Source organism: Hoplias malabaricus, chromosome 10 (assembly GCF_029633855.1).
Source record: "Hoplias malabaricus isolate fHopMal1 chromosome 10, fHopMal1.hap1, whole genome shotgun sequence".
Taxonomy (NCBI): domain Eukaryota; kingdom Metazoa; phylum Chordata; class Actinopteri; order Characiformes; family Erythrinidae; genus Hoplias; species Hoplias malabaricus.
Window position 1 is genome coordinate 39,360,560 of NC_089809.1, and position 26,751 is coordinate 39,387,310.

At 44.0% G+C, this 26,751-nt stretch overlaps 1 protein-coding gene across 1 annotated transcript; it reads left to right on the forward strand.

Annotated features, from left to right (window-relative positions):
- Nucleotides 1–2,626: 2,626 nt before the first annotated feature.
- nlrc3 (NLR family, CARD domain containing 3) lies at nt 2,627–26,743 on the forward strand. The gene is made up of 19 exons (XM_066683112.1): nt 2,627–2,973; nt 8,383–8,587; nt 8,681–8,941; nt 9,453–11,235; nt 12,254–12,340; nt 17,459–17,542; nt 17,976–18,059; nt 18,259–18,342; nt 18,439–18,522; nt 20,060–20,143; nt 20,229–20,312; nt 20,454–20,537; nt 20,930–21,013; nt 21,907–21,990; nt 22,831–22,914; nt 23,377–23,460; nt 25,933–26,016; nt 26,103–26,186; nt 26,484–26,743. Exons 2-19 carry the CDS (start codon nt 8,494–8,496, stop codon nt 26,572–26,574), a joined length of 3,408 nt encoding a protein of 1,135 aa, XP_066539209.1. The 5' UTR covers nt 2,627–2,973; nt 8,383–8,493; the 3' UTR covers nt 26,575–26,743.
- Nucleotides 26,744–26,751: the final 8 nt, after the last annotated feature.

A 26,751-nucleotide genomic window follows, 5' to 3' on the forward strand; every position in this document is an offset into this window, starting at 1 on the left:
CGCTGAAAGAGTTAACTCCGCTCTGATAGAACCGGGACAGAACACTCACCGCTGAAAGAGTTAACTCCGCTCTGATAGAACCGGGACAGAACACTCACCGCTGAAAGAGTTAACTCCGCTCTGATAGAACCGGGACAGAACACAAAGGTCAGTGCCACCTGCTGTGTGCTAGGGCTGGACAATTAATCAACAATTTCAAAAATCCACATTCAGAATTTATTGGAACATGGAACATAAAGAAGTCAAATGTAAACACTCAGAGAAACCAGTTTCAGACCACAGTGAATCCCACAGTCTGTTTCACACTGAACACAATCACACACCGAATGTGAACAGAGCACGGCTCAGAGACAGAGCTCCCAGCCGCATCAGAAACACACACCCCACCTTTAATACTGGAGCATATTTACAGCACAAGCCTCGGCAGTGAACTTTGAGACAACACACAACAACTAAATAATCCCTTATTAATCATTATCGAGGTAAAATGTTCAATTAATCAAGATATTGATTTTTGCTCATATCACACAGCACTATGTCCGAACCACAGACATAGCGTTTCTCTTTGGTACGAGCTGTTTGAGTCACTCAGTCTGCCTCTGTGTTTAGGTTCTCCTTTGTGTTGCTTCCTTCAGGCAGATTGGATGAATCAGTCACATGACCACAGTGTGGGGTAGTGTGGGTTTAAAGAGACAGTACATGAACACACTGTGAGGACGTATTAACAGAATTAACAAAGACAATAAACAGAGAGAGAGAGAGAACCCTTATCTAGTTCAGGGCACCGGTGGGTCCAGAGTCTACCCAGAATCATTGGGTTCAAGGCGGGAACACACCCTGGAACACACACACACACACACATTCACTCACACCTATGGACACTTTTGAGTCTCCAATCCACCTACAAACGTGTGTGGGAGGAAACCGAAACACCCGAAGGAAACCCACGCAGACACAGGGAGATCACACCACACTCCTCACAGCCAGTCATCCGGAGGAAACCCACGGAGACACAGGAAGAACACACCACACTCCTCACAGACAGTCACGCAGAGGAAACCCACACAGACACAGGGAGAACACACCACACCCCTCACAGACAGTCACCCGGAGGAAACCCACGCAGACACAGAGAGAACACACCACACTCCTCACAGACAGTCACGCGGACACAGGGAGAACACACCACACCCCTCACAGACAGTCACCCGGAGGAAACCCACGCGGACACAGGGAGAACACACCACACTCCTCACAGACAGTCACCCGGAGAATTTTTTTCTTTTACAATTATATGTAACAGAAAAAAGCTTTAAAACGTATTTGTACATTAATACACTACACTGCCAAAAGTATTCACTCACACATCCAAATCAGGTGTTCCAATCACTTCCATGGGTACAGGTATATAAAACCAAGCACCTAGGCATGCAGACTGCTTCTACAAGCCTTTGGGAAGGAATGGGTCACTCTCAGGAGCTCAGTAAATTCCAGCGTAGTTCCATGTTAGGGATGTCATCTGTGTAAGCAGTCCAGTCGAGAAATTTCCTCACTTCTAAGTATTCCAGTTAACTGTCAGTGGTATTTTAACAAAGTGGAAGTGACTGGGAACGACAGCAACTCAGCCATGAAGTGGTAGGCCTTGTAAAATGACAGAGCAGAATTAGCGCACAGAGGTCACCAACTTTCTGCAGGGACAATCATTACAGACCTCCAAACTTCACAAGGCCTATGGATTAACTCGAGAACAGTGCGTAGAGAGCTTCAAGGAATCAGTTGTCATCCCCTTAGTTCTAGTGAAAGGAACTCCTAGTGCTTCAGGGCACAGAGAGATTTTGGACAACTTTGTGGGAACAGCTCGTTTGGGGACGGCTCTGTTCTGTTCCAACATGACTGTGCACCAGTGCACAAAGCAAGGTCCATAAAGACATGGATGAGTGAGTTTGTGGAAGTCCTGACTTCAACCCGATAAAACACTTCATCCTCGTCCGCACCCACCGCCGCCCTGAACTGGATAAGTGCTTACAGACAATGAACGAATGGTCAGAATTCCCGTAAACACACTCCTAAACCTTGTGGAAAGCCTTCCCAGAAGAGATGAAGCTGTTATTAAGAATGGGATGTCACTCAAGTGCATATGTGTGAAGGCAGCCAAGTAAATACTTGTGTCAATATAGTGTATATGCAGACTGTCCTGGATTTCCCTCTATTGTGCTGCATCCATTTTACCCTCGGCTAGAGCTACGGCTAGAGCTGGAGCTAGGGCTAGCTTTATATTGACCATGATTTGATTTATAAAGCAATAAATGGGGAAAATATTCAACGAGTGAATGAATATTTTGATCACTTTTATATGCACGTTAGCATCTTAATTCTGGGACATACACAGATCACATGTTTTGTTGAGGGTTTTCTAATGAAACAGAACACATTCTCCACAAAAGAACCACTTCCTTTGCCCTCGTAAAAATGATTCACTTCAATACTTTCCAAACATTTACAGTTCACAGTAAGAGACAAGACACTGGTGATGAGGGCACATTTGTTACTATACCGGCTGAAGTGTGTGTGTGTGTGTGAGAGAGAGAGATGCTGCTCTTTGACAGAGTCAGTACTGAGGCCTGTGACACAGGAAGAGATGGAGGTGTGACAGGAAGAGAGAAAGACAAAAAGAAAGAAAGAAGAAAAAAGCGTGAGGCGCCTGGTGTGCAGAGAGAAGAGGAGGAGTAGTAAAGAGGGACAGAAAAGCGATACGAGAGGAGAAGAGAGCAGAGAAGAAGAAAGATAGTGGAGGAGAAAACGGAGAGGTGAAAAGAGTGGGGAGAAGAAGGAGTAAATAGTGACACAGAAGAAGAGAGTGAAGAACATTGGACAATGAACTTGAGGGACACAGACCCACTGTCTGAACACTCCATGCACAGAGGGACGGAGCTGTAATGAAGTAACACCTTCAGCAGCAAAGCATCTAACAAGGTAGGATTCTGCTAGGCTGTGTGTGTGTGTGTGTGAGTCATACAGTCATAAAGTCTTTGTTCTTGATTTTGCTGTTTACAAGGTAAGTGCCCCACTTATGAAGAAGAGGCAGCTAATTTTTATTCTTTTTTTATTTTTGTGAAAACAATGTACTGTACACTCAACCCGTCACTGTGGGGATACCTTAGTCTTAGTCCCTTTAATTAAACATCATCAGTCTACAATTAAAATGTTACTTTAATAGTAGACAGCCTTTTGAGGCCATCGCTGCAATCAAACGATTCCTGTAACTGTCAGTGAGGCTTCTGCAGCTCTCAGCAGGTATTTTGGCCCACTCCTCGTGAGCAAACTGCTCCAGCCGTCTCAGGTTTGAAGGGTGCCTTTTCCAGACACATGTTTCAGTTCCTTCCAAAGATTCTCAATAGGATTGAGGTCAGGGCTCATAGAAGGCCACTTCAGAGTAGTCCAATGGTTTCCTCTTAGCCATTCTTGGGTGTTTTTAGTTGTGTTTTGGGTCATTATCTTGTTGCAAGACCCATGACCTGCGGCTGAGACCAAGCTTTCTGACGCTGGGCAGCACATTTCTCTCTAGAATCCCTTGATAGTCTTGAGATTTCATTGTACCCTGATTTAAGACACCGTGTGTCCAGCCCCAGAACATAACAGAGCCTCCTCCACAGTAGGGACAGTCCGTTGTACGCTTAGCTGAACCTATGTGTGCTTTTAGGTCTTTTACACCTTTATTCGCTACACACAACATAGGAATTTCTTTTTTAATTCATCCGAGAACTTACATTTCCGTTTCGGCAAAGCTGCTCGAGATGAGGGTAGGTACATGAGCTTTGCCTGAGGTAAACAAGGACTACTGACGTGCAGACTGACCAATTAAATGTTTACAGAGAAGGTTATCGACCAATAACGGTAGCTCTACAGTCAGACCGTCCAATCGGAAGATTTAAGGCTACTTCACCACGCCCCCTTCTCACTCAAGCGAACCAATCGAAGTAGGGGAGGGCGGGACTAGTTTGTGAATGAAACGCTTCTCGAAGTTCTATGAAAGCTCTAGAAAAACAAAATCCCGGACGTTTGTGAAATTCCGGCCGGACATTTTTTTAAGTCTAAAAAAGAGGACATCTCCGGGTAAAGGAGGACGTCTGGTCACCCTGATATGCTTTATTTTTCCATCTGTGAACATAGAGCTGAAAGGTTTTGTCTCATTTGTCCATAGGACATTCTCCCAGAAGCTTTGTGGCTTGTCATCATGTAGTTTGGCAAATTCCTGGCTTTTTATAATTTGTTTTCAACAATGGTGTCCTCGTTGGTCGTCTCTCATGAAGTCTACTTTGGCTCAAACAACGACGGATGCTGCGATCTGATGCTGACATTCCTTGAGCTTGAAGTTCACCGTTAATTTCTTTTGAAGTTTTTCTGGGCTCTTTTGCTACCATTCATATTATTCGTCTCTTTGATTTGTCATCAGTTTTGCTCCTGCGGCCTCGTGCAGGGAGGTTGTTGGATACAGTCCCATGGATCTTAAATTTCTGAATAATATGTGCAGCTGTAGTCACAGGAACATCAAGCTGCGTGGAGATGGTCTTATGACTTTTACCTTTAACATTCTTGTCTATCATTTTCTTGCTAATCTCCTGAGACAATTCTTTCCTTCATTTCCTCTGGTCCATGTTGAGTGTGGCACACACCATGTCACTAAACAGCACAGTGACTACCTGTAGCTTTATATATAAGCCCACTGACTGCTTACAAGGTTGTAGATGCCTGCGATGCTAATTAGTGGACACACCTTGATTTAACACGTCCCTTAGGACACATTATTTTCAGGGGGTACCATCATTTCTGTCCTGGCCCGTTTACAGAGTTTACTATTTAAAATAATTCTGCTGAGCCATGGGAATGTGTGAGTGTGTGTCACCCTGTGAAGGACTGGCGCCCCCTCCAGGGTGTATTCCCGCCTTGCGCCCAATGATTCCAGGTAGGCTCCGGACCCACCACGACCCTGAACTGGATAAGGGTTACAGATAGAGAATGAATGAATTACTTTTGTCAGATTCAAGTTATTTCTGTGACCACTGTGGGTTTTTCTTTCATTAACGTAGGGGTACCAACAATTTTGTCCACGTGTAAACAGTAAACCTTCTATCCATTAAGTGTATACATGCTTCCTCTCGGCCAGACTCTACAGGACTATGGTGCTGTTCCACCACAGCTGTGCAAATGATACTCAGATGATTTACTTGGCCCTGTCCCCAAACGACTCTGCTCCTGACTCATTGTGTAAAGCCTTGAGCACACCACTGACAGGATGGGACACATCTTACTGCAGTTGACTAAAGATAAAACAGAGATTATTCTGTTTGGGAACAGCAGTGAGACACAGATTGGCTACGTGTCTGGACTCGGGAGCCCTCTTATCCAAAGAACTGACTCAAAACTTTGGCGTACTAATGGACTCTGATCAGTTTTAGTATCATGTTTAAAGCGGTTACTAGATCAGCATTTTACCATCTTAAGAACATCAGTAGATTAGAGGTTTTCTGGACTTCCACAAAAGACCATTAAACAGATTCAGCTTCACCCCGCTCTTAAATCCTTACACTGGAGACTAGTCTGTTACAGAACAGATTTGAAGGTGTTTACGGTGTACAGAGCTCTCATATCTTTAAGAACCAGTCAGTTAGTCCTGACTTTGCTCCAGTAGGGACTTAACCGTGACCTTGCAGAGTTCTGATTGACCAGCAAGAGTCGTCGCTAAGTGACGCAATGCAGACGTCCAGCACCAACTCTCAATCCCGTTAGAGACAGGGATACAATTTGGGGGGATCTTCAAGGTCCTTTTGTCCTTTTAAAGGGATATTAACGCTGTCTGTACCTGTGCAGAACTTTATTTCTGACAATGTACGTGTTCTTAAGGCTACATGACACCTATAACCTTTCATTACAGCTGATATAAAGCTGCATAAACACTTAGTTCAACAAACATCAACATTAAGAGACTTGTATTTCTCAACATTAAGAGAATTGTATTTTTTTTAACGCAAATGAATAACTTCACCAAATTTGGACACAACTTCCTCACAAATTTCCCACGTTTTATGAAGTCTATGCTCCCTCTGCCATAATGTCCATACTGGGAATACCGAGCTAGATTCTTCTTGTAGCTAGGTAACCACACATGAGATTTGTGCTGTGAAGTGTTAACCATTTCTTACGAGAGCCCTCCGCCCCGTGATTCTGAAGCAGTCCAGTAAACCAGCAGTGGACAAGGCGTAGCAGCCACAGAGGCGCTAGTCTCCTTATTACAGCTCTGTGGAACATCACAATCATCCAGAAGCTGTAATTTCAAGGTAGAAACACTACATGGTGTTCAAAATGTAAATGATTAAATATTATTTCAGCAATACACTTGAGTGCAAATGTAATTATCATTTTTAAACGATCAAGAAGTGTGTACATCCCTCAGAACGGCTCTTTTTTGTGTATTTGAGTTGAGTTGGTGGCTGATCCTAGTTTTACAATGTGTAGAAGTGACATCACTGCAAGTCAGAGGAAGCTGTGGCTCACTGTCGCCTTCTGAAATAATTCATAGCTGTTAACCGCCTTATTCACAGTGTCCCCAGTGTTTACATTCACCGACACCTGTGTGGAACGTCTCAGATATTGGGTTTGCTTTACTGTGATGCTCCTTCTGCTAATCATACACATACCATCATTCTGAACACCATACTCTCTCTCACACACACACGCGCACACACACAGAGAGAGAGAGAGAGGTGGTGACCTGAGAGAACAAGAAAAAGGAAGTAGAAGAGACAAAGACCCAAAAAAAATAAAAATAATAGCAGCAGCAGCAGACTGCACTAAAGGCATGGCCACTGGGAGACCAAGGGAATGTGTGTGTGTATGTAGGTATGTATGTATGTAAAAGTGTGTGTGTGTGTGTACGCACTGGTTATTAACTCATGTTTCAGATCACTGTATATTAGTGTAATGTTACTAAGAATCAGATTAGCAAATACATTTTGTGAGTTAGCGTTAGCTTGTTAGCATTAACTATTTTACAGTAGACTACAGATTTCTATCAGCTTTGTACATGTGATAACACAAAATATTTTAAAGATGTAGTGCATCTTTAACGAGACTGTGTGCGTGTGTTTTTTCAAATAATGCGTGTCGTTCCCATAGTAACCGAGTGTTTGCTGATGCGTGTGGCTTTGTGGGTTTGCATGCTCCCCTCCATCTAGCTCTGACATGCTTTTAAATTTCCTGTATCCTCGTGTGTGTGTGGGTGTGTGGTTGTCTGACAGCAGAGAAGGGCTTTGAGGTTGAAAAGTGCAAAACAGCACAGTTACAGACTCTGGCGATATTAAGCATCTTTATTTATCTTCTTCAGAAATGCTGGAGGTTTCAGACTGAAGTCACCACAGAAGCATCTGGAAGCTTTAAGGCCTGATATGACGTGATGGTCTGATACTGGGTGTTATAGTTAGGCTGATATCAGCAGAATATTTTCAGTCAGAGATCAGAGAAAACCAATCTAACCTTACATTATCCTCAAACACATCTGTTCTGAAGAAGCATGTGATGTGATGCTTTTATCTGTGGATTTCCTCCTGTGGTGTTATAGAGTGTGTGTGCTCAATTCATGACGAGGTGGCCCTCATTTTAAATATTAACGGTTCTTTAGTCAAGATTATAGATATGTGACCTCTAGAGGATAAGTAAGTGAACTACAATAACACCAGAGTAACACTTTTTCATTCATTTGGTAACTGTCCAAGACCCTGCTGCTCAGACGGTCACGCTCCGCTTGTTTGATGACCTGGGTTTCCTCCAGGTGACTGTCTGTGAGGAGTGTGGTGTGTTCTCTCTGTGTCTGCGTGGGTTTCCTCCGGGTGACTGTCTGTGAGGAGTGTGGTGTGTTCTCCCTGTGTCTGCGTGGGTTTCCTCCGGGTGACTGTCTGTGAGGAGTGTGGTGTGTTCTCCCTGTGTCTGCGTGGGTTTCCTCCGGGTGACTGTCTGTGAGGAGTGTGGTGTGTTCTCCCTGTGTCTGCGTGGGTTTCCTCCGGGTGACTGTCTGTGAGGAGTGTGGTGTGTTCTCCCTGTGTCTGCGTGGGTTTCCTCCGGGTGACTGTCTGTGAGGAGTGTGGTGTGTTCTCCCTGTGTCTGCGTGGGTTTCCTCCGGGTGACTGTCAGTCTGGCTTTCAGTCCAGGTCGTAATAAAAGGAAATAAACCCTTACAACAATGCACATTTTTACTCAGAATCCCTGAGGTGATGGTGATTTACACAAACATTGTGTAACCCTTGGCATCTTAAGCTTGTAAAAATGTCCCATGCTTTTCTATTACATTGAGTGAAGTGACCACAAATGTATTTTTTTTCTTTTTTACAGAAACCATTAGGACCTTTTCTGAAAGACACTATTCTCTTTCAATCCAGAGGGATGTAACAGCTTGGGAAGCTACACTTGTGTGTAAACAGTGTCTACAATACACACTCTGGGATGGAGAGGAACCCACAGATACCTTGGCAGGATGACTGCTATCTAGTTCTTAAATCTACATCACAAGAATTACAAACTCAGAAGAAGATGGAGGGTATACACACAGACACACACACACACACATCTCTGTCTCTGATCTCTATGTTAACAATGCCAGTTATGAAATCGTGATCTCTGTCTTCATCAGATGACGGCTGGCTGCATAAGCATCAGAAATTGTTGCAGCGTTTTGTCTCTGTCTCGCTATTGGTGGATGTGGTCAACCACATGAGGAAGTCGGAGCAGCTGAGTGCAGAGGACGTGAGCATCATCCAGGGGAGGGAATCTTTGGAGGATAAAGTGCAAACACTGGTTGATCTCCTATGCATCAGTGATCCACAGGGCTCGGTCCTCCAGACTTACCTGCAGAATTCACACCCGGATGAGTACAACCTCATAAATCTGCACGGTGAGTGTGTTTCCCTGGGGAACTTTCTTTTAAATATCAGTAAGGGAAGTTACATTTTGAGGTAATGATTCGGATAAAATGTACAGTACTCTGCTCTTACAGATATATGCAATCAAATCTGAAGTGTTAGTTCATGCTTCTTTAGGTTTTGCCCTGGAAACCAAAGTGGTTTGAGGTTCAGTTGATGACTAACCATTTGCATATGGCTAGTTATATATATTTTTACACATTTGTGGTAGACATTCAGTGCTACACACATTTATAAAGATTTATTTCCATCCAAAAGGTTTGCAAAATCTGTTAAAAGCCTGTGGTTGCGGGGTCAGTCGAGGCCCTGGTGGGGGCGCTGTGCCACATGGGCAGGAGATAAAAACCAGCTGAAACCTCATTGTTTTTTCAAAAACCGTTTGTTTGGGTGTTTTTGCAAATTTTGGGCCTTTTCCATTCAGGGTTTTTGTGCACATTTTAATAACCCGCTGATGTCTTTTCTGCATTCTTTATCCCCTTATAGATGCTGTTGTTCAACGACATAAAGATGCCCTCCATCAACGACTTAAAGATGACAACCAAATATCAACCAATCAAAGCCCTGGCCCTGCCTTGTTGCTTATTGAGGGAGTGTCTGACCTGCAGCAGAGAGAGCATGACCTCATCCAGGTGTCGGTCAACAGAGGGATGGGACCTTTGCACAGTCGTCCACTCGGACTCGACAAGTTGCTTGCTCCCCTCACGAGGGTCAGCACGGCTCCTCGTGTGACTCTGACGGTAGGTGTGGCCGGCAGCGGAAAGACCCGACTAGTCCGTCAGTTTGTCCAGCTTTGGAGTTCGGGGAAGATCTACCCAGATCTAAGTTTGGCCATCCCTGTTTCGTGCTGGGAGCTGAGCAACTTTGATCGACTCTCTGTTGAAAGAATGCTCCGGCTGATTGTCCCGTATGATAACGTAGACGTCATTTTGCATGGCGGCGACTGCAAGGTCCTTCTGATCTTTGATGGGTTGGAAGAGTTCCGCTCCCCTCTGGACTTCTCAGAGGCGCCGGCTACGTCTGACCCTCGCCGGGAGCTTCCCGTGTCCGACCTCATCACGAATATCGTGAGGGGAAACCTGTTGCCAGGAGTTGCTCTGTGGCTTCTGTCAAGACCTGGTGTGGGTTCAAAAGTACCTGCAGGACTTGTAGACCGCGTGACGGAGGTTCCACCTTTCACACATGCAGACATCCAGGAATACCTCAAACAATTTGTCACACATTCACAGGAAAACTCTCATACGCCTTCTCACCCATCCACTCCGTCTGCTTCTTGCACACATCCTCCTGCATCAAAGGGCAGCTCTCACCATGTGTGGGATCACCTGAGCACTCAAAAGCCTTTGCTCATACTAAGCTCAGTGCCTGGCATCTGTCGCATCGTCACAAAAACTTTATCCCGTCTCGTCAGGGCAGAGTCGGAGGATGTGTCTCTCCCACGTACGCTGACAGAGATATATGCCCATTATTGTTGGCCACGCCTCTCTATCGGAGACGCTTCCAGTGGAAGCATCCGGAAACCACTGGCCACTCTTGGCCGCATGGCATTCTACAGCTTGTTGCGGAGGCGGCACACATTCAGCGAAGCTGAGTTACGAACTTACAGTGTCGATGCCCCACTACAACAGGGATCTCTGGGACAACGTGTCCTGCGGCATGAGCAGAGCTGGTCATCGGATTGTGTTTCCTGGCGATTTGTACATACCTCTGTGCAAGAGTTTTTTGCTGCGCTATTCTACTACACCTCTTCTCGACGAGCAATGTTCGATCTGTTCTCCGAGAGCGGTGTTTCCTGGCCACGTATCGGCTTCCCCAGCCACTACCGCGCCGCCGTGCAGAAAAGGGCTGCGAACAGCAACCTGGACATCTTCATTCGTTTCCTGTCCGGCCTCTTGTCGTCGCCATCAGGAGTTCTGCTGGGTGGGGCTTTGGGCGTAGGTCGTGAGGAGCAGTTGACCCAGCGCACCATGGCCTTGACCCTGCTTCAGAACACAGTGACAGGGTCAGGGGGGGAGCCGGTAAGCATGAGCAGCGTGGCCACAGTGGCCTGTCTGGCCGAGCTCCAGCAAGGCGAATGGCTGCGGTCAGTAGAGGAAGATCTGATCAGCTGTAGGCTGCGGGGAAAGCTAAAGGGCGGAGTCTGCGCAGTGCTGGCGTACCTGCTGCAGGTGTCTGATGCTTGTGCCGATGAGACACACCTCTCGAACTGTTTAGACTCCGCCTCTCTCAAGAGACTCCTCCCACAGCTACTATACTGCAGCAAGCTACGGTAACAGCTAACACCCAACTTCTGCACGCACAAATAATGCAACCTTTATTTTAAAAACAACTACAGCACTGTGCAGAAGAAGCGTGGTGCTTGTGTAAAGATATATAATCACAGTAAATACAAAATAATAAATAAACCTCAGATCTTTATCTTTATCATTTATCACATATTTGTTATTACGTTTAACCATTTAACCACTACATTTATGACAAACCCCCAACTGAATGTCTTTTTAATTATAATGAGGCATACCCTGAAGTATGACAACTACATTCACATTCTGAGGACTCAGCATATTTTATACCTCAATTTTCAGTGTAATCTTACACTTTCACTATTTTACATTCCTATGTATGGCTTACAAATGTTTATTAAGGGCTTTTACGGGGTTTACGACCTAATTAATAACCCTTTGTATATCTTTATTCTACACAGTAAATTCATCAGTGTTAAATCAACACTATTAGTGTTAAATTTACACTGTTAGTGTAATAATTTAACATTCTCAGTGTTAAGTTAACACTAATAGTGTTGATTTAACACTGGGGAATTTACTGTGTAAAATGGTACCAGATCTTGACATTGATCTTTTCAAATTTACACCGCTCTGGAGAACCTTTTAACTTTTAACACACTGAGGGAATTGCAATAGTTTCTCTCTCTCTCTCTCTCTCTCTCATCTCTCTCTTTCTGTCTGTCTATTTCTCTCTCTCTCTCTGTCTCTGTCTTTCTCTCCCTCTCTCTCTCTCTCTCTCTCTCTCTCTCTCTCTCCCTCTCTCTCTCTCTTTCTCATTCTCTCTCTCTCTCCCTGTCTCTTTCTCTCTCTCTTTCTCATTCACTGTCTGTCTCTGTCTCTTTTTATCTCTCTGTCTCTTTTTCTCTCTTTCTCTCTCTCTCTCTCTCTCTCACTCACTTACTCTGTGTGTGTGTGTGTATCTATCTATCTATCTATCTATCTATCTATCTAACCACAGTAGACAGTATTCATTGATATTCTGACCCTATGTATGTGTTTCAGAATGGAAAACAATGAATTAAAGGACGACACCATGGAGCTTCTGGGGAGTTTACTAAGTGCCAAAGACTGCCATATTCAGTCCCTCAGGTAAAGACCTACACTTTCCTGTCTGTGCCAGAGTTTTTATTCTAGAGGGGCATAATCAAAAGATAGAGGGGTAGGAAGCAGAGCATCTGCCATAAAAAGGATGATCATCACCAGAAAGCCTTCATCTTGGTCACCGCTATCAGAGGGACGAATAAATGTAGTTTAAAAGCAGATGGTGACTGCTGACTTTTCTTTTAACACACATTTATTCTCACTGTCAGCAGATCACAGCAGGTTCACACCGGATTAACCACAGCTCTCACTGTAATAGCACTGAGAGTTGATGTCTGGGGCAAATGCTTATAGAACACCATCTTTTTTTTTTGCCTCGCTGTACTTTGTAACATGTTTCTTTCTATTTCCTGGTTGAAGTGTGCTGCTAAATTTAACCGGCTTTGTACACGATAAGCTCAGCTCAAAAGTACTCCACAGAAATGTTGCTTCATCCTTTTCTCTTTGTCAAACAGAGCAACATTACACCCCTCCAAAGGGGGAGATATATATTAATAACGGCAACGAAATAAAGGAAGCGAGTGAGATTTACAGGCACCCGCAGTGAGACTAGAGGTAGATTTCCAGGCACTTGGAATGAGACTAGAATGAGATTTCCAGGGACCAGAAGTGAGACTAGAGTGAGATTTCCAGGGACCTGTACTGAGACTTGAGTGAGATTTCCAGGCTCGTTGAGTAAGACTAGAGTGAGATTTCCAGGGACCTGTACTGAGACTTGAGTGAGATTTCCAGGCTCATTGAGTAAGACTAGAGTGAGATTTCCAGGGACCTGCAGTGAGACTAGAATGAGATTTCCAGGGACCTGAAGTGAGACTAGAGTGAGATTTCCAGGGACCTGTACTGAGACTTGACTGAGATTTCCAGGGACCTGTACTGAGACTTGACTGAGATTTACAGGGACCTGCAGTGAGACTTGAGTGAGATTTCCAGGGACCTGAAGTGAGACTAGAGTGAGATTTCCAGGGACCTGTACTGAGACTTGAGTGAGATTTCCAGGCTCATTGAGTAAGACTAGAGTGAGATTTCCAGGGACCTGCAGTGAGACTAGAGTGAGATTTCCAGGGACCTGAAGTGAGACTAGAGGGAGATTTCAAGGTACCTGGAGTGAGACTAGAGGGAGATTTCCAGGTACCTGGAGTGAGACTAGAGGGAGATTTCCAGGCACCTGCAGTGAGAATAGAGGGAGATTTCCAGGCACCTGCAGTGAGAATAGAGGGAGATTTCCAGGCACCTGCAGTGAGACTAGAGTGAGATTTACAGGCACCTGCAGTGAGACTAGAGTGAGATTTACAGGCACCTGCAGTGAGACTAAAGTGAGATTTCCAGGGATCTGGACTGAGACTAGAGTGAGATTTAAAGGGACCTAGAATGAGATTTCCAGGGACCTGAAGTGAGACTAGAGTGAGATTTCCAGGGACCTGTACTGAGACTTGACTGAGATTTCCAGGCTCATTGAGTAAGACTAGAGTGAGATTTCCAGGGACCTGAAGTGAGACTAAAGTGAGATTTACAGGGACCTGCAGTGAGACTTGAGTGAGATTTCCAGGGACCTGAAGTGAGACTAGAGTGAGATTTCCAGGGACCTGTACTGAGACTAGAGTGAGATTTACAGGGACCTGCAGTGAGACTTGAGTGAGATTTCCAGGGACCTGAAGTGAGACTAGAGTGAGATTTCCAGGGACCTGAAGTGAGACTAAAGTGAGATTTACAGGGACCTGCAGTGAGACTTGAGTGAGATTTCCAGGGACCTGAAGTGAGACTAGAGTGAGATTTCCAGGGACCTGTACTGAGACTTGAGTGAGATTTCCAGGCTCATTGAGTAAGACTAGAGTGAGATTTCCAGGGACCTGCAGTGAGACTAGAGGGAGATTTCCAGGCACCTGCAGTGAGACTAGAGGGAGATTTCCAGGCACCTGCAGTGAGAATAGAGGGAGATTTCCAGGCACCTGCAGTGAGACTAGAGTGAGATTTAAAGGGACCTAGAATGAGATTTCCAGGGACCTGAAGTGAGACTAAAGTGAGATTTCCAGGGATCTGGACTGAGACTAGAGTGAGATTTAAAGGGACCTAGAATGAGATTTCCAGGGACCTGAAGTGAGACTAGAGTGAGATTTCCAGGGACCTGTACTGAGACTTGACTGAGATTTCCAGGCTCATTGAGTAAGACTAGAGTGAGATTTCCAGGGACCTGAAGTGAGACTAAAGTGAGATTTACAGGGACCTGCAGTGAGACTTGAGTGAGATTTCCAGGGACCTGAAGTGAGACTAGAGTGATATTTCCAGGGACCTGAAGTGAGACTAAAGTGAGATTTCCAGGGACCTGTACTGAGACTTGAGTGAGATTTCCAGGCTCATTGAGTAAGACTAGAGTGAGATTTCCAGGGACCTGCAGTGAGACTAGAGTGAGATTTCCAGGGACCTGCAGTGAGACTAGAGGGAGATTTCCAGGCACCTGCAGTGAGAATAGAGGGAGATTTCCAGGCACCTGCAGTGAGACTAGAGTGAGATTTAAAGGGACCTAGAATGAGATTTCCAGGGACCTGAAGTGAGACTAGAGTGAGATTTCCAGGGACCTGTACTGAGACTTGACTGAGATTTCCAGGCTCATTGAGTAAGACTAGAGTGAGATTTCCAGGGACCTGCAGTGAGACTTGAGTGAGATTTCCAGGGACCTGCAGTGAGACTACAGTGAGATTTCCAGGGACCTGAAGTGAGACTATAGTGAGATTTACAGGGACCTGCAGTGAGACTTGAGTGAGATTTCCAGGGACCTGAAGTGAGACTATAGTGAGATTTACAGGGACCTGCAGTGAGACTTGAGTGAGATTTCCAGGGACCTGCAGTGAGACTAGAGTGAGATTTCCAGGTACCTGGAGTGAGACTAGAGGGAGATTTCCAGGCACCTGCAGTGAGAATAGAGGGAGATTTCCAGGCACCTGCAGTGAGACTAGAGTGAGATTTACAGGCACCTGCAGTGAGACTAAAGTGAGATTTCCAGGGATCTGGACTGAGACTAGAGTGAGATTTAAAGGGACCTAGAATGAGATTTCCAGGGACCTGAAGTGAGACTAGAGTGAGATTTCCAGGGACCTGTACTGAGGCTTGACTGAGATTTCCAGGCTCATTGAGTAAGACTAGAGTGAGATTTCCAGGGACCTGAAGTGAGACTATAGTGAGATTTACAGGGACCTGCAGTGAGACTTGAGTGAGATTTCCAGGGACCTGAAGTGAGACTAGAGTGAGATTTCCAGGGACCTGTACTGAGACTTGAGTGAGATTTCCAGGCTCATTGAGTAAGACTAGAGTGAGATTTCCAGGTACCTGGAGTGAGACTAGAGGGAGATTTCCAGGCACCTGCAGTGAGACTAGAGTGAGATTTACAGGCACCTGCAGTGAGACTAAAGTGAGATTTCCAGGGATCTGGACTGAGACTAGAGTGAGATTTAAAGGGACCTAGAATGAGATTTCCAGGGACCTGAAGTGAGACTAGAGTGAGATTTCCAGGGACCTGTACTGAGGCTTGACTGAGATTTCCAGGCTCATTGAGTAAGACTAGAGTGAGATTTCCAGGGACCTGAAGTGAGACTATAGTGAGATTTACAGGGACCTGCAGTGAGACTTGAGTGAGATTTCCAGGGACCTGAAGTGAGACTAGAGTGAGATTTCCAGGGACCTGTACTGAGACTTGAGTGAGATTTCCAGGCTCATTGAGTAAGACTAGAGTGAGATTTCCAGGGACCTGCAGTGAGACTAGAGTGAGATTTCCAGGGACCTGCAGTGAGACTAGAGGGAGATTTCCAGGCACCTGCAGTGAGAATAGAGGGAGATTTCCAGGCACCTGCAGTGAGACTAGAGTGAGATTTAAAGGGACCTAGAATGAGATTTCCAGGGACCTGAAGTGAGACTAGAGTGAGATTTCCAGGGACCTGTACTGAGACTTGACTGAGATTTCCAGGCTCATTGAGTAAGACTAGAGTGAGATTTACAGGGACCTGCAGTGAGACTTGAGTGAGATTTCCAGGGACCTGCAGTGAGACTACAGTGAGATTTCCAGGGACCTGAAGTGAGACTATAGTGAGATTTACAGGGACCTGCAGTGAGACTTGAGTGAGATTTCCAGGGACCTGAAGTGAGACTATAGTGAGATTTACAGGGACCTGCAGTGAGACTTGAGTGAGATTTCCAGGGACCTGCAGTGAGACTAGAGTGAGATTTCCAGGTACCTGGAGTGAGACTAGAGGGAGATTTCCAGGCACCTGCAGTGAGAATAGAGGGAGATTTCCAGGTACCTGGAGTGAGACTAGAGTGAGATTTACAGGCACCTGCAGTGAGACTAAAGTGAGATTTCCAGGGATCTGGACTGAGACTAGAGTGAGATTTAAAGGGACCTAGAATGAGATTTCCAGGGACCTGAAGTGAGGCTTGACTGAGATTTCCAGGCTCATAGAGTAAGACTAGAGTGAGATTTAAAGGGACCTAGAATGAGATTTCCAGGGATCTGTACTGAGGCTTGACTGAGATTTCCAGGCTCATAGAGTAAGACTAGAGTGAGATTTCCAGGGACCTGAAGTGAGACTAAAGTGAGATTTACAGGGACCTGCAGTGAGACTTGAGTGAGATTTCCAGGGACCTGAAGTGAGACTAGAGTGAGATTTCCAGGGACCTGTACTGAGACTTGAGTGAGATTTCCAGGCTCATTGAGTAAGACTAGAGTGAGATTTCCAGGGACCTGCAGTGAGACTAGAGTGAGATTTCCAGGGACCTGAAGTGAGACTAGAGTGAGATTTCCAGGTACCTGCAGTGAGAATAGAGGGAGATTTCCAGGCACTTGGCGTGAGACTAGAGTGAGATTTCCAGGGACCTGAAATGAGACTAGAGTGAGATTTCCAGGCACCTGTGGTGAGACTAGAGAAAGGAGTGAGATTTTCAGTTTTCATGCACACATTATAAAATGTTATAAAAATGTTTATATAAAATTTCATTTATGAAATGTGTTGGCAGTTCAAGCCTGTCCCCTTAACCCTATCTCACTGTGTCCCTTTCTTTATCTCTCTCTGTTTCTCACCTGTTCTCCCTCCACAATTTTCTCCCTCTCCCTGTCTCTAGTTTGGCAGATAGCTCCATTAGCAGCAAGGGCATCAAACCGCTGAGTCGAGCTCTTCTGGTGAATCGCACACTCACTGTACTGGAGTGAGTCATCTTTCTACTGTGTGTGTGTGTGTGTGTGAAACAGAAAAGACAGGCCATGTACATTCATACACCTTCTCTGTCTCTACAACTGTGCTCTCTATTCACTATATAATGCACTATTTTGGGGCTGTGCCATTTTGTTGTGGTGTCCAAAAACATAATGGACAATGTTCAGTGCCCTCAACAATCCCACAATGCATCACAAAAGTATTGTACAACAAATGTACACTAATTAATAGTCAATATCCATAACCCACTGCTTGTCTTGATAAAAAAATCCACGTGAGGTTGTGTTATGCACTACCCTCGTGAACACAGTTCACTATAATAGTGCACTGTATAGTGAGTAACGTAGGGAATAGTGAATAAAAAGCCATTTTGGACACAGGGCTTTTCTCTGAACCTTTTGTAATTTTAAATCTTTTTCCGATAGTCTCCATGGCAACAACATCGGCACCAAAGGAGCAAAGATACTGGCCGAGGCCCTGAGGATGAACCAGGTCATTGTGTCTCTCAAGTGAGTGTCCCACTGTGAAGTATTACAGACAACTCTGAGGACAGTACGTGTCCCACACGGCGAAGGCAGTTCCTGTCCATGGGTTTAATGTTGGCTCCAAATAGGGATGGGACCAGGACGGGTTAAACCTCTCACACACTCACTTACACACAGATGTGTACAAAGCGAGTGACTCTATATGTGTGTGTGTGTTATACAGTCTTCAGAGTAACCTCGTAGAAGATGAAGGAGCTCGAGCTCTGGCCGAGGTGCTGCAGTGCAACCGGAAGCTCACCTCACTGAAGTAAGTCAGTTCAATTCCTCTTCAGACCACGGTGTCAGTAGCTTTTTAGGTTGTGCTTTTAATGTGTGTGTGTGTGTGTGTGTGGTTGTACTGCAGTGTTCAGAAGAACAGTGTGGGCCCAGACGGAGTGAAGAGAATTGCTGACGCTTTAAAGAAGAACCAGACTCTGCAAGAGCTGAAGTAGGAAGTGTGCTCGAGAGTGTGTGCAGTGCTGCAAGCTTGCATGCATGATACTCTTTCTCTGTGTGTGTGTGTGTGTGTGTGTGGATCCCAGTGACATAACCCAATTTACAGAAAGGCTGGTTTAAACTGTGTGAATATTTGTGATGGTTTTGTTGACGCAGATGTTAAATAATTTGTTATTCGTGAGTTCAGATCAGTTCATTAGGAATGTATAATGTGATGGCATTCGTTCATTCATCCATTCATTTATCCATTCATTCACCCAATTGTTTGTTCTTCCATTCATCCATTTGTTTGTTCATTCATTCAATCAATCATTTGTCAATTTTTGTTTGTGTATTAATTAATTAATTCATTAATTCATCCACCCAGTTGTTTGTTCATCCATTCATCCGTTTGTTTGTGCATTAATTAATTAATTAATTAATTCATTCATTTGTTCATTCATTCAATCATTTGTCATTTTTTTGTTTGTGCATTAATTCATTCATCCACCCAATTGTTTGTTCATCCATTTGTTCGTTCATTCATTCAATCAATCATTTGTCAAAATGTTTGCTTGTGTATTAATTAATTCATTCATACATTCATTCATCCACCCAATTGTATGTTCATCCATTCATCCATTTGTTCATTCAATAATAATTAGTCAATTTTTTTGTTTGTGCATTAATTAATTAATTCATTCATTCATTCAGGGCGTGCTTCTGCCTTGTGTCCAGTGATTCCAGAGTGGCTCTAACCCTGAACAGAATGAATCCATTATAGAACATGTATGAATGAATGAATGAAGTTGGACAGTAATGTTTTCTATAAATCAGGATTAAACTCTATTTAAACTCTATAGTAAAATGACTGTAACACATGATCTGGATCGGCATCAGGGGTGTTTCCAGACTCATGTTGCACTGGGGGCACACACTGAGTTTAGAGACGCACTGCTGCACCCCTCTCTTCACCCCTCAGTCACAGGAGCACCACTGAGCCTCCAGTAAAAAGCCAGTCCAGCGCTGAACATCTGAAGTGATTTAACAGTAAAGTGGACGTGGACAGTGATTCCCTGTATATTAATAATTACGTGGCTGATTTTCTTCTAAATATTAATGAATGTCCATTACTCCCTGCAAAAAAGCACGAAGTAAACTGGCTCTGTCTGAAGGTGTTAGCTGCTCAAACATTTGGAATGGCGCTGGGGCATTGTGGGAAATGTGGTTCCTGTGCTGAGTTTGCATGGTGTGTTCTGTGGCTCTGCAGCAATCCTGGGGGAAATGTACATTTTACTGCTGAGGTTTTAGTGCTGTGCTCTAATTAACTGGGTCTAATAAAGCTCCTAATTATCAGGAATAACAAAGAATAGTAAGATTTCACAGTCACTGTGATGAGTGTGTGTATCTGTGTGTGTGTGTGTGTGTGTGTGTGTGTGTGTGTGTGTGTGTGTGTGTGTGTGTGTGTGTGTGTGTGTGTGTGTGAGTGTGTGTACGCTTACCTCTGTCCTCTGTTATATATATAATAATTGTCTATATATATTTTTCAGCATATCTAGTAATCATCTGGGTGATCTGGGAACAGTGGCTCTGGCACAAGCTCTTGTGGTCAACCATACACTCCACACTCTCAGGTAACACACACACACACACACACACACACACAGAGAGTTTGAATACAGCTGTATAGAGATAACTCTTTGTATTTCTGTCTATCAGTCTACAAAGCAACTCCGTCAGTGACAGAGGGATGAAGGCTCTTACACAGGCCCTGCGCAGCAACAAAGGCCTGACCAGTCTGAAGTGAGTGTGTGTGTGTGTGTGTTTATGCTCTCTTAAATTTCATGATTCGATTTAAAAAAAACAAAACAAAAAAAAAATCTTGTTTAGTGAAGTCAGTTCGTGGGTCATCATGAATATGTGTGTGTGTGTGTGTGTGTGTAGCCTCAGGGAGAACTCTATAGGAGTAGAGGGTGCCAAAGCCATTGCAAGAGCTTTACAAGAGAACAATGCACTTCAGGAACTGGAGTGAGTACCCTCTACCCTCTCTCTCTCTCTCTGTCTCTCTACCTCTGTCTCTCTCTCTCTCTACCTTCTCTCTCTCTCCCTCTGTGTCTCTCTACCTCTGTGTCTCTCTCTCCCTCTACCTTCTCTCTCTCTGTCTCTCTACCTCTCTCTCTCTCTCTCTCTCTCCCTCTACCTTCTCTCTCTCTGTCTCTCTACCTCTGTGTCTCTCTCTCTCTCTCTACCTGTGTCTCTCTCTCCCTCTACCTTCTCTCTACCTCTGTCTCTCTCTCTCTCCTTTAATACTCAGTGTAATGCAGTGTTTTTTCCTGATTTCTGTAGAATGTGCAGAGCTGCTGCTGTCAGACCTGCTTTATCAGCTCAGTTTGATGTATGTGTGTGTGTGTGTGTGTCAGTCTCACAGCTAATCTTCTCCATGACGAAGGAGTGACAGCAATTGCCGGAGCAGTAAAAGCCAACAGAGCTCTGAGATCTCTGCAGTGAGTGACATACGCCTGTGTTTTGACTGAGTTTTGCCGTGGACTGATTTTTAAAGCAACACTAGGTAGTGTTTTTACCACTAAATGTACAGTTTCAAAATCATTGTGATGCTCAAATGAGCTGTAAGAGGGAGAGTAGAGCTTCTATTGTTGCTATTCTGAGCTCAGTCACAGACAGTCACCCGGAGGAAACCCACGCAGACACAGGGAGAACACACCACACCACACTCCTCACAGACAGTCACCCGGAGGAAACCCACACAGACACAAAGAGAACACACCACACTCCTCACAGACAGTCACCCGGAGGAAACCCACGCAGACACAGGGAGAACACACCACACTCCTCACAGACAGTCACCCGGAGGAAACCCACGCAGACACAGAGAGAACACACCACACTCCTCACAGACAGTCACCCGGAGGAAACCCATGCGGACACAGAGAGAACACACCACACTCCTCACAGACAGTCACCCGGAGGAAACCCACACAGACACAGAGAGAACACACCACACTCCTCACAGACAGTCACCCGGAGGAAACCCACACAGACACAGGGAGAACACACCACACTCCTCACAGACAATCACCCGGAGGAAACCCACACAGACACAGGGAGAACACACCACACTCCTCACAGACAGTCACCCGGAGGAAACCCACACAGACACAGGGAGAACACACCACACTCCTCACAGACAGTCACATATAATGTGTTTGATATACTGAATAGTTGTGACAGCTCCCTTTCTCCTTATAGAAACATAGATAAATAAAATAAACTTAAAATAAGAATACAAATACGAGAGAGTGCAGTAGAATGTATTTGAGCACTGTTCTGATGTGAATAAGTTCAGCCCTTTCTCTCTCTCTCTCTCTCTCTCTCTCAGTCTCCAGTGGAACTTCATGAAGGGCGGAGCTGCTAATGCTCTAGCTCAGTCGCTCCACAGCAACACGAGCATCCAGCTCCTAGAGTGAGTTCATACACTTTCTACACCTCCTTCTTCTTTTTTAATTGTTATTACAGTTCTGTCACTGCTCCTCTCCCTCCCCCGACTCTGTCAGCACCGGCGTGAGACTTCTGAACGAGTCACACACACACAGTAGTGTGTCCTCAGCCGTTAGAGAAACTAATTAAAGAAGAAGCGATACTGTAGTAGTCCCCTTTGGGAAACTGAATCTCTGCATTAAGCCCATACTCTCAGACTCTGAGCGGAGGGCTCCCAGCCACAGCCCAGGGAGCAGTCTGGGGTTATGTGCCTTGCTCAAGGGCAGTTCAGCCATGGTTAGAGTAATGGTTAGAGACTGGGCTTGGTACCGGAAGGTTGCCGGTTCGATCCCTAGGAAGCGACGGGAACATCACATGGCTGAAGTGCCCTTGAGCAAGGCACTGAACCCCCAAACGCCGGGGATGGCTGCCTGCTGCTCTGGGTGTGTGATCACAGCCCCTAGTGCACTAGTGTGTGTGGGTGTGTGTGTGTGCTCACTGCCACAGACGGGTTACATGCGGAACACACATTACGTATTGTACAGTGACAAATCATTGCACATTAATATTAAAAAAGAATGTTGTGGGAGGAGAAAGTCCTGTTTATTTACGCGCTCTACCCACTATTTTTCTACCACTGTATTAAAAACTTAAGATATCTTCCTATTTTCTTGCTGTTTATTTATTTATTTATTATTTCCAATGTATTTATGATGAAATAAATAACTGAGTCAATCACCTTCAAGGCTTTTACACTGTACCCCTTCTACCTTTTTTTAATTCTGACTGTCTATAACTACATGTGTGTGTCTCTGTCTTTGTGTAGTCTCCAGGAAAATGCTCTGGGTGATGAAGGCGTTGTTTCACTTGCTGGTGCTTTAAAGGAAAACTCCTCTCTTGAAGTGCTCTAGTGAGTCACACACACACACACACACACACACACACACACAGCAAAAATTCAGAATGTGGATGTGGTCTGCTGGAAAGAGTTATTGGTGGTACATAGGCCCGGTTATTGGCCGAGACATTCAATTGTAGCTGATTATTCAGACTTCAACATTCTCATAATTCTCATGAAATATAAATCACTCACTCATTTAGGAACTCTTCACAAGTGTGTGCTAGACATGGCTCAACACTGTGGCCTTGCTAAGAAAGTAAGCCTCATGGACCTGGCTTGTACTCACTCACTCGTGTTTAGCAGGTAGAAGATTCTCCAGAAGGGGGCAATATTTACACTTAATACCAGGCATCTGTGTTATTTAATAAATGGTCATATCAATGTTCTTGTTGGATTGTTTCACACCTAAAAATCTGTGCTGTTAGAAGGATGTAACCCTTGTTGGAAATGTCGTTGTGTACTTGTCTGCAGTCTTCAGGGTGTATCGGCAGGAAAAGCTGGCGCCGTGGCATTGGCAGAAGCTCTGATGGTCAACCAAACCCTCCACACGCTGGAGTAAGTCTGTCCCTCTTCATCTTTCTTGACAGGCATTTACACCAGAAGCATAAGAATAAAGTTACTCAACATTTCCTCTTTGAGACTGCATCATACATTAAAGCAACACTAGGCAGTATTTTTATGCGTCACTGAGCTTTAATAAGGAGAACAGAGACACCAGTCTTGAATTCTCTGTCGTGTCCAAACATTCCTCTGGACAGTGGCATCTCTGACCACTGCAGAAACCCTAGCAGCTGCAGGACACAGCCCTTTCCTCAGCTGCTGCAGACGATTCCCTGCCTGTTTTAAAGATTCGTGTCAGAGGTCTGAGACACACTGGTGAGAAACAGTGTTTACAGCTGGTTAGAGGAAGGAAAACAAAATGACGAACGCGGTGGTGTGATTTTTACACTGGAAAGTAAAATCAGACTCATCTGATCAAACTGTGGACACATTTTAACGCCAAGTGTAAACAGAATCCAGTCAAAGTTTATCCAGATACTATCCGATTTTAAAAGCACATTTTAACGCCAAGTGTAAACAGAATCCAGTCAAAGTTTATCCAGATACTATCCGGATTAAAAAACACATTTCAACGCCAAGTGTAAACAGAATCCAGTTAAAGTTTATCCAGATACTATCCGGATTAAAAAACACATTTTAACGCCAAGTGTAAACAGAATCCAGTTAAAGTTTATCCAGATACTATCCGATTTTAAAAGCACATTTTAACGCCAAGTGTAAACAGAATCCAGTCAAAGTTTATCCAGATACTATCCGATTTTAAAAGCACATTTCAACGCCAAGTGTAAACAGAATCCAGTTAAAGTTTATCCAGATACTATCCGATTTTAAAAGCACATTTTAACGCCAAGTGTAAACAGAATCCAGTTAAAGTTTATCCAGATACTATCCGATTTTAAAAGCACATTTTAACGCCAAGTGTAAACAGAATCCAGTCAAAGTTTATCCAGATACTATCCGATTTTAAAAGCACATTTTAACGCCAAGTGTAAACAGAATCCAGTCAAAGTTTATCCAGATACTATCCGGATTAAAAAACACATTTTAACGCCAAGTGTAAACAGAATCCAGTCAAAGTTTATCCAGATACTATCCGGATTAAAAAACACATTTTAACGCCAAGTGTAAACTGAATCCAGTCAAAGTTTATCCAGATACTATCCGGATTAAAAAACACATTTTAACGCCAAGTGTAAACAGAATCCAGTCAAAGTTTATCCAGATACTATCCGATTTTAAAAGCACATTTTAACGCCAAGTGTAAACAGAATCCAGTCAAAGTTTATCCAGATACTATCCGGATTAAAAAACACATTTCAACGCCAAGTGTAAACAGAATCCAGTCAAAGTTTATCCAGATACTATCCGGATTAAAAAACACATTTCAACGCCAAGTGTAAACAGAATCCAGTTAAAGTTTATCCAGATACTATCCGGATTGAAAAACACATTTCAACGCCAAGTGTAAACAGAATCCAGTTAAAGTTTATCCAGATACTATCCGGATTAAAAAACACATTTCAACGCCAAGTGTAAACAGAATCCAGTTAAAGTTTATCCAGATACTATCCGGATTGAAAAACACATTTCAACGCCAAGTGTAAACAGAATCCAGTTAAAGTTTATCCAGATACTATCCGGATTAAAAAACACATTTCAACGCCAAGTGTAAACAGAATCCAGTTAAAGTTTATCCAGATACTATCCGGATTGAAAAACACATTTCAACGCCAAGTGTAAACAGAATCCAGTTAAAGTTTATCCAGATACTATCCGGATTGAAAAACACATTTCAACGCCAAGTGTAAACAGAATCCAGTTAAAGTTTATCCAGATACTATCCGGATTGAAAAACACATTTCAACGCCAAGTGTAAACAGAATCCAGTTAAAGTTTATCCAGATACTATCCGGATTAAAAAACACATTTCAACGCCAAGTGTAAACAGAATCCAGTCAAAGTTTATCCAGATACTATCCGGATTAAAAAACACATTTCAACGCCAAGTGTAAACAGAATCCAGTTAAAGTTTATCCAGATACTATCCGGATTAAAAAGCACATTTTAACGCCAAGTGTAAACAGGCCGCTAGACAGCTGCCTTTAAAGGTAGTGGGCAGTAAGGCAGCTCACTGAGAACTGAAAGGAAACTCGTTTTTCTTCAAACATTATCATCCACACAAGCAGCTCACTCAGTTCAGAATATTGTGTATTTGTCAACAGTGAAGACACACAGATAGAATAGCATAGAATTATTGAAATATTGGTAATAAACAGACCAATAAAAACTATAAATCTATGTATCTATAGAGTGTTACTCACTTCCCCTTTAGGCGGTGACAGATTGCTACATGTTTTGTAGCAAAGGGCACTGCATTCTTTAATTCTTTTGGTGTTTCTAATAAAGTAGCTCTGAGCGTATCAGTCAGTCCCTGTTTACTCACGTCACCTGTCTTACTGTGACCAGTCTCCGAGGCAACTCTGTTGGAATGGGCGGGGCCAAGGCTCTCTCTAGCGCACTGAAGACCAATAGGAGCTTGAGAAGTTTAAAGTGAGTATGGAACTGCTACCTGGGCCTGGGTTCATTTTAGAAGCTTCACGGAATGAGTTTTAAAATGAGTCCGTATTTCCCTGTAGCCTTCAGGAGAACGCTTTAGGAATGGATGGAGCCATCTTCATCGCTACAGCACTACGGGGGAACCACCAGCTCACCTACATCAAGTAAGTGTCTCAGTGTTTACCGTGGGCAACTCAGGTGAACTGGTATTGGACTGTGCTGCATTCACTACGTAACTTCCTTATTGCATGTTTTGTTTAACTGTGATGCTCTGTACATGAAAAGTGCTCTACAAATAAAATGTATTTTTATTATCATTACCGTAAAATATAAATATACTTCTTGCAAATAGTGGTCGCATCTAAACCCACATTACACACATGTATTACACACTGTGTATAAAGTAAAGAAAAATCGTAATAAGTCGTATATATGTTTACACTCATGTTTATTTCCCTCAGTCTCCTAGGTAACGGGATCGGAGAGTCGGGGGCCAAAGTGGTTTCAGACGCCATAAGAACAGATGCGACGGAGTGTGTAGTGGACATCTAACTAGCACTAGCACACACACACACACACACACCTTTTCATGTTCAGTCAACATTATTTATATTTTTCATTGTTTGTTTCATATTGTATAATATACTGTATATATAAAATCTGATATTTTAATAACTCCCATTCAGTTTAATATTTAGCAATAAAATATACTGAAAAACCAGTGTGTGT

Excerpts from the sequence above, each read along its gene's own strand:
- nlrc3 (XM_066683112.1), top strand. The coding sequence starts at position 8,494 with ATGGAGAGGAACCCACAGATACCTTGGCAGGATGACTGCTATCTAGTT. Across the intron at positions 11,236-12,253 it reads CTATACTGCAGCAAGCTACG|AATGGAAAACAATGAATTAA; the intron begins GTAACAGCTAAC and ends TATGTGTTTCAG. Across the intron at positions 26,017-26,102 it reads AGGAGCTTGAGAAGTTTAAA|CCTTCAGGAGAACGCTTTAG; the intron begins GTGAGTATGGAA and ends ATTTCCCTGTAG.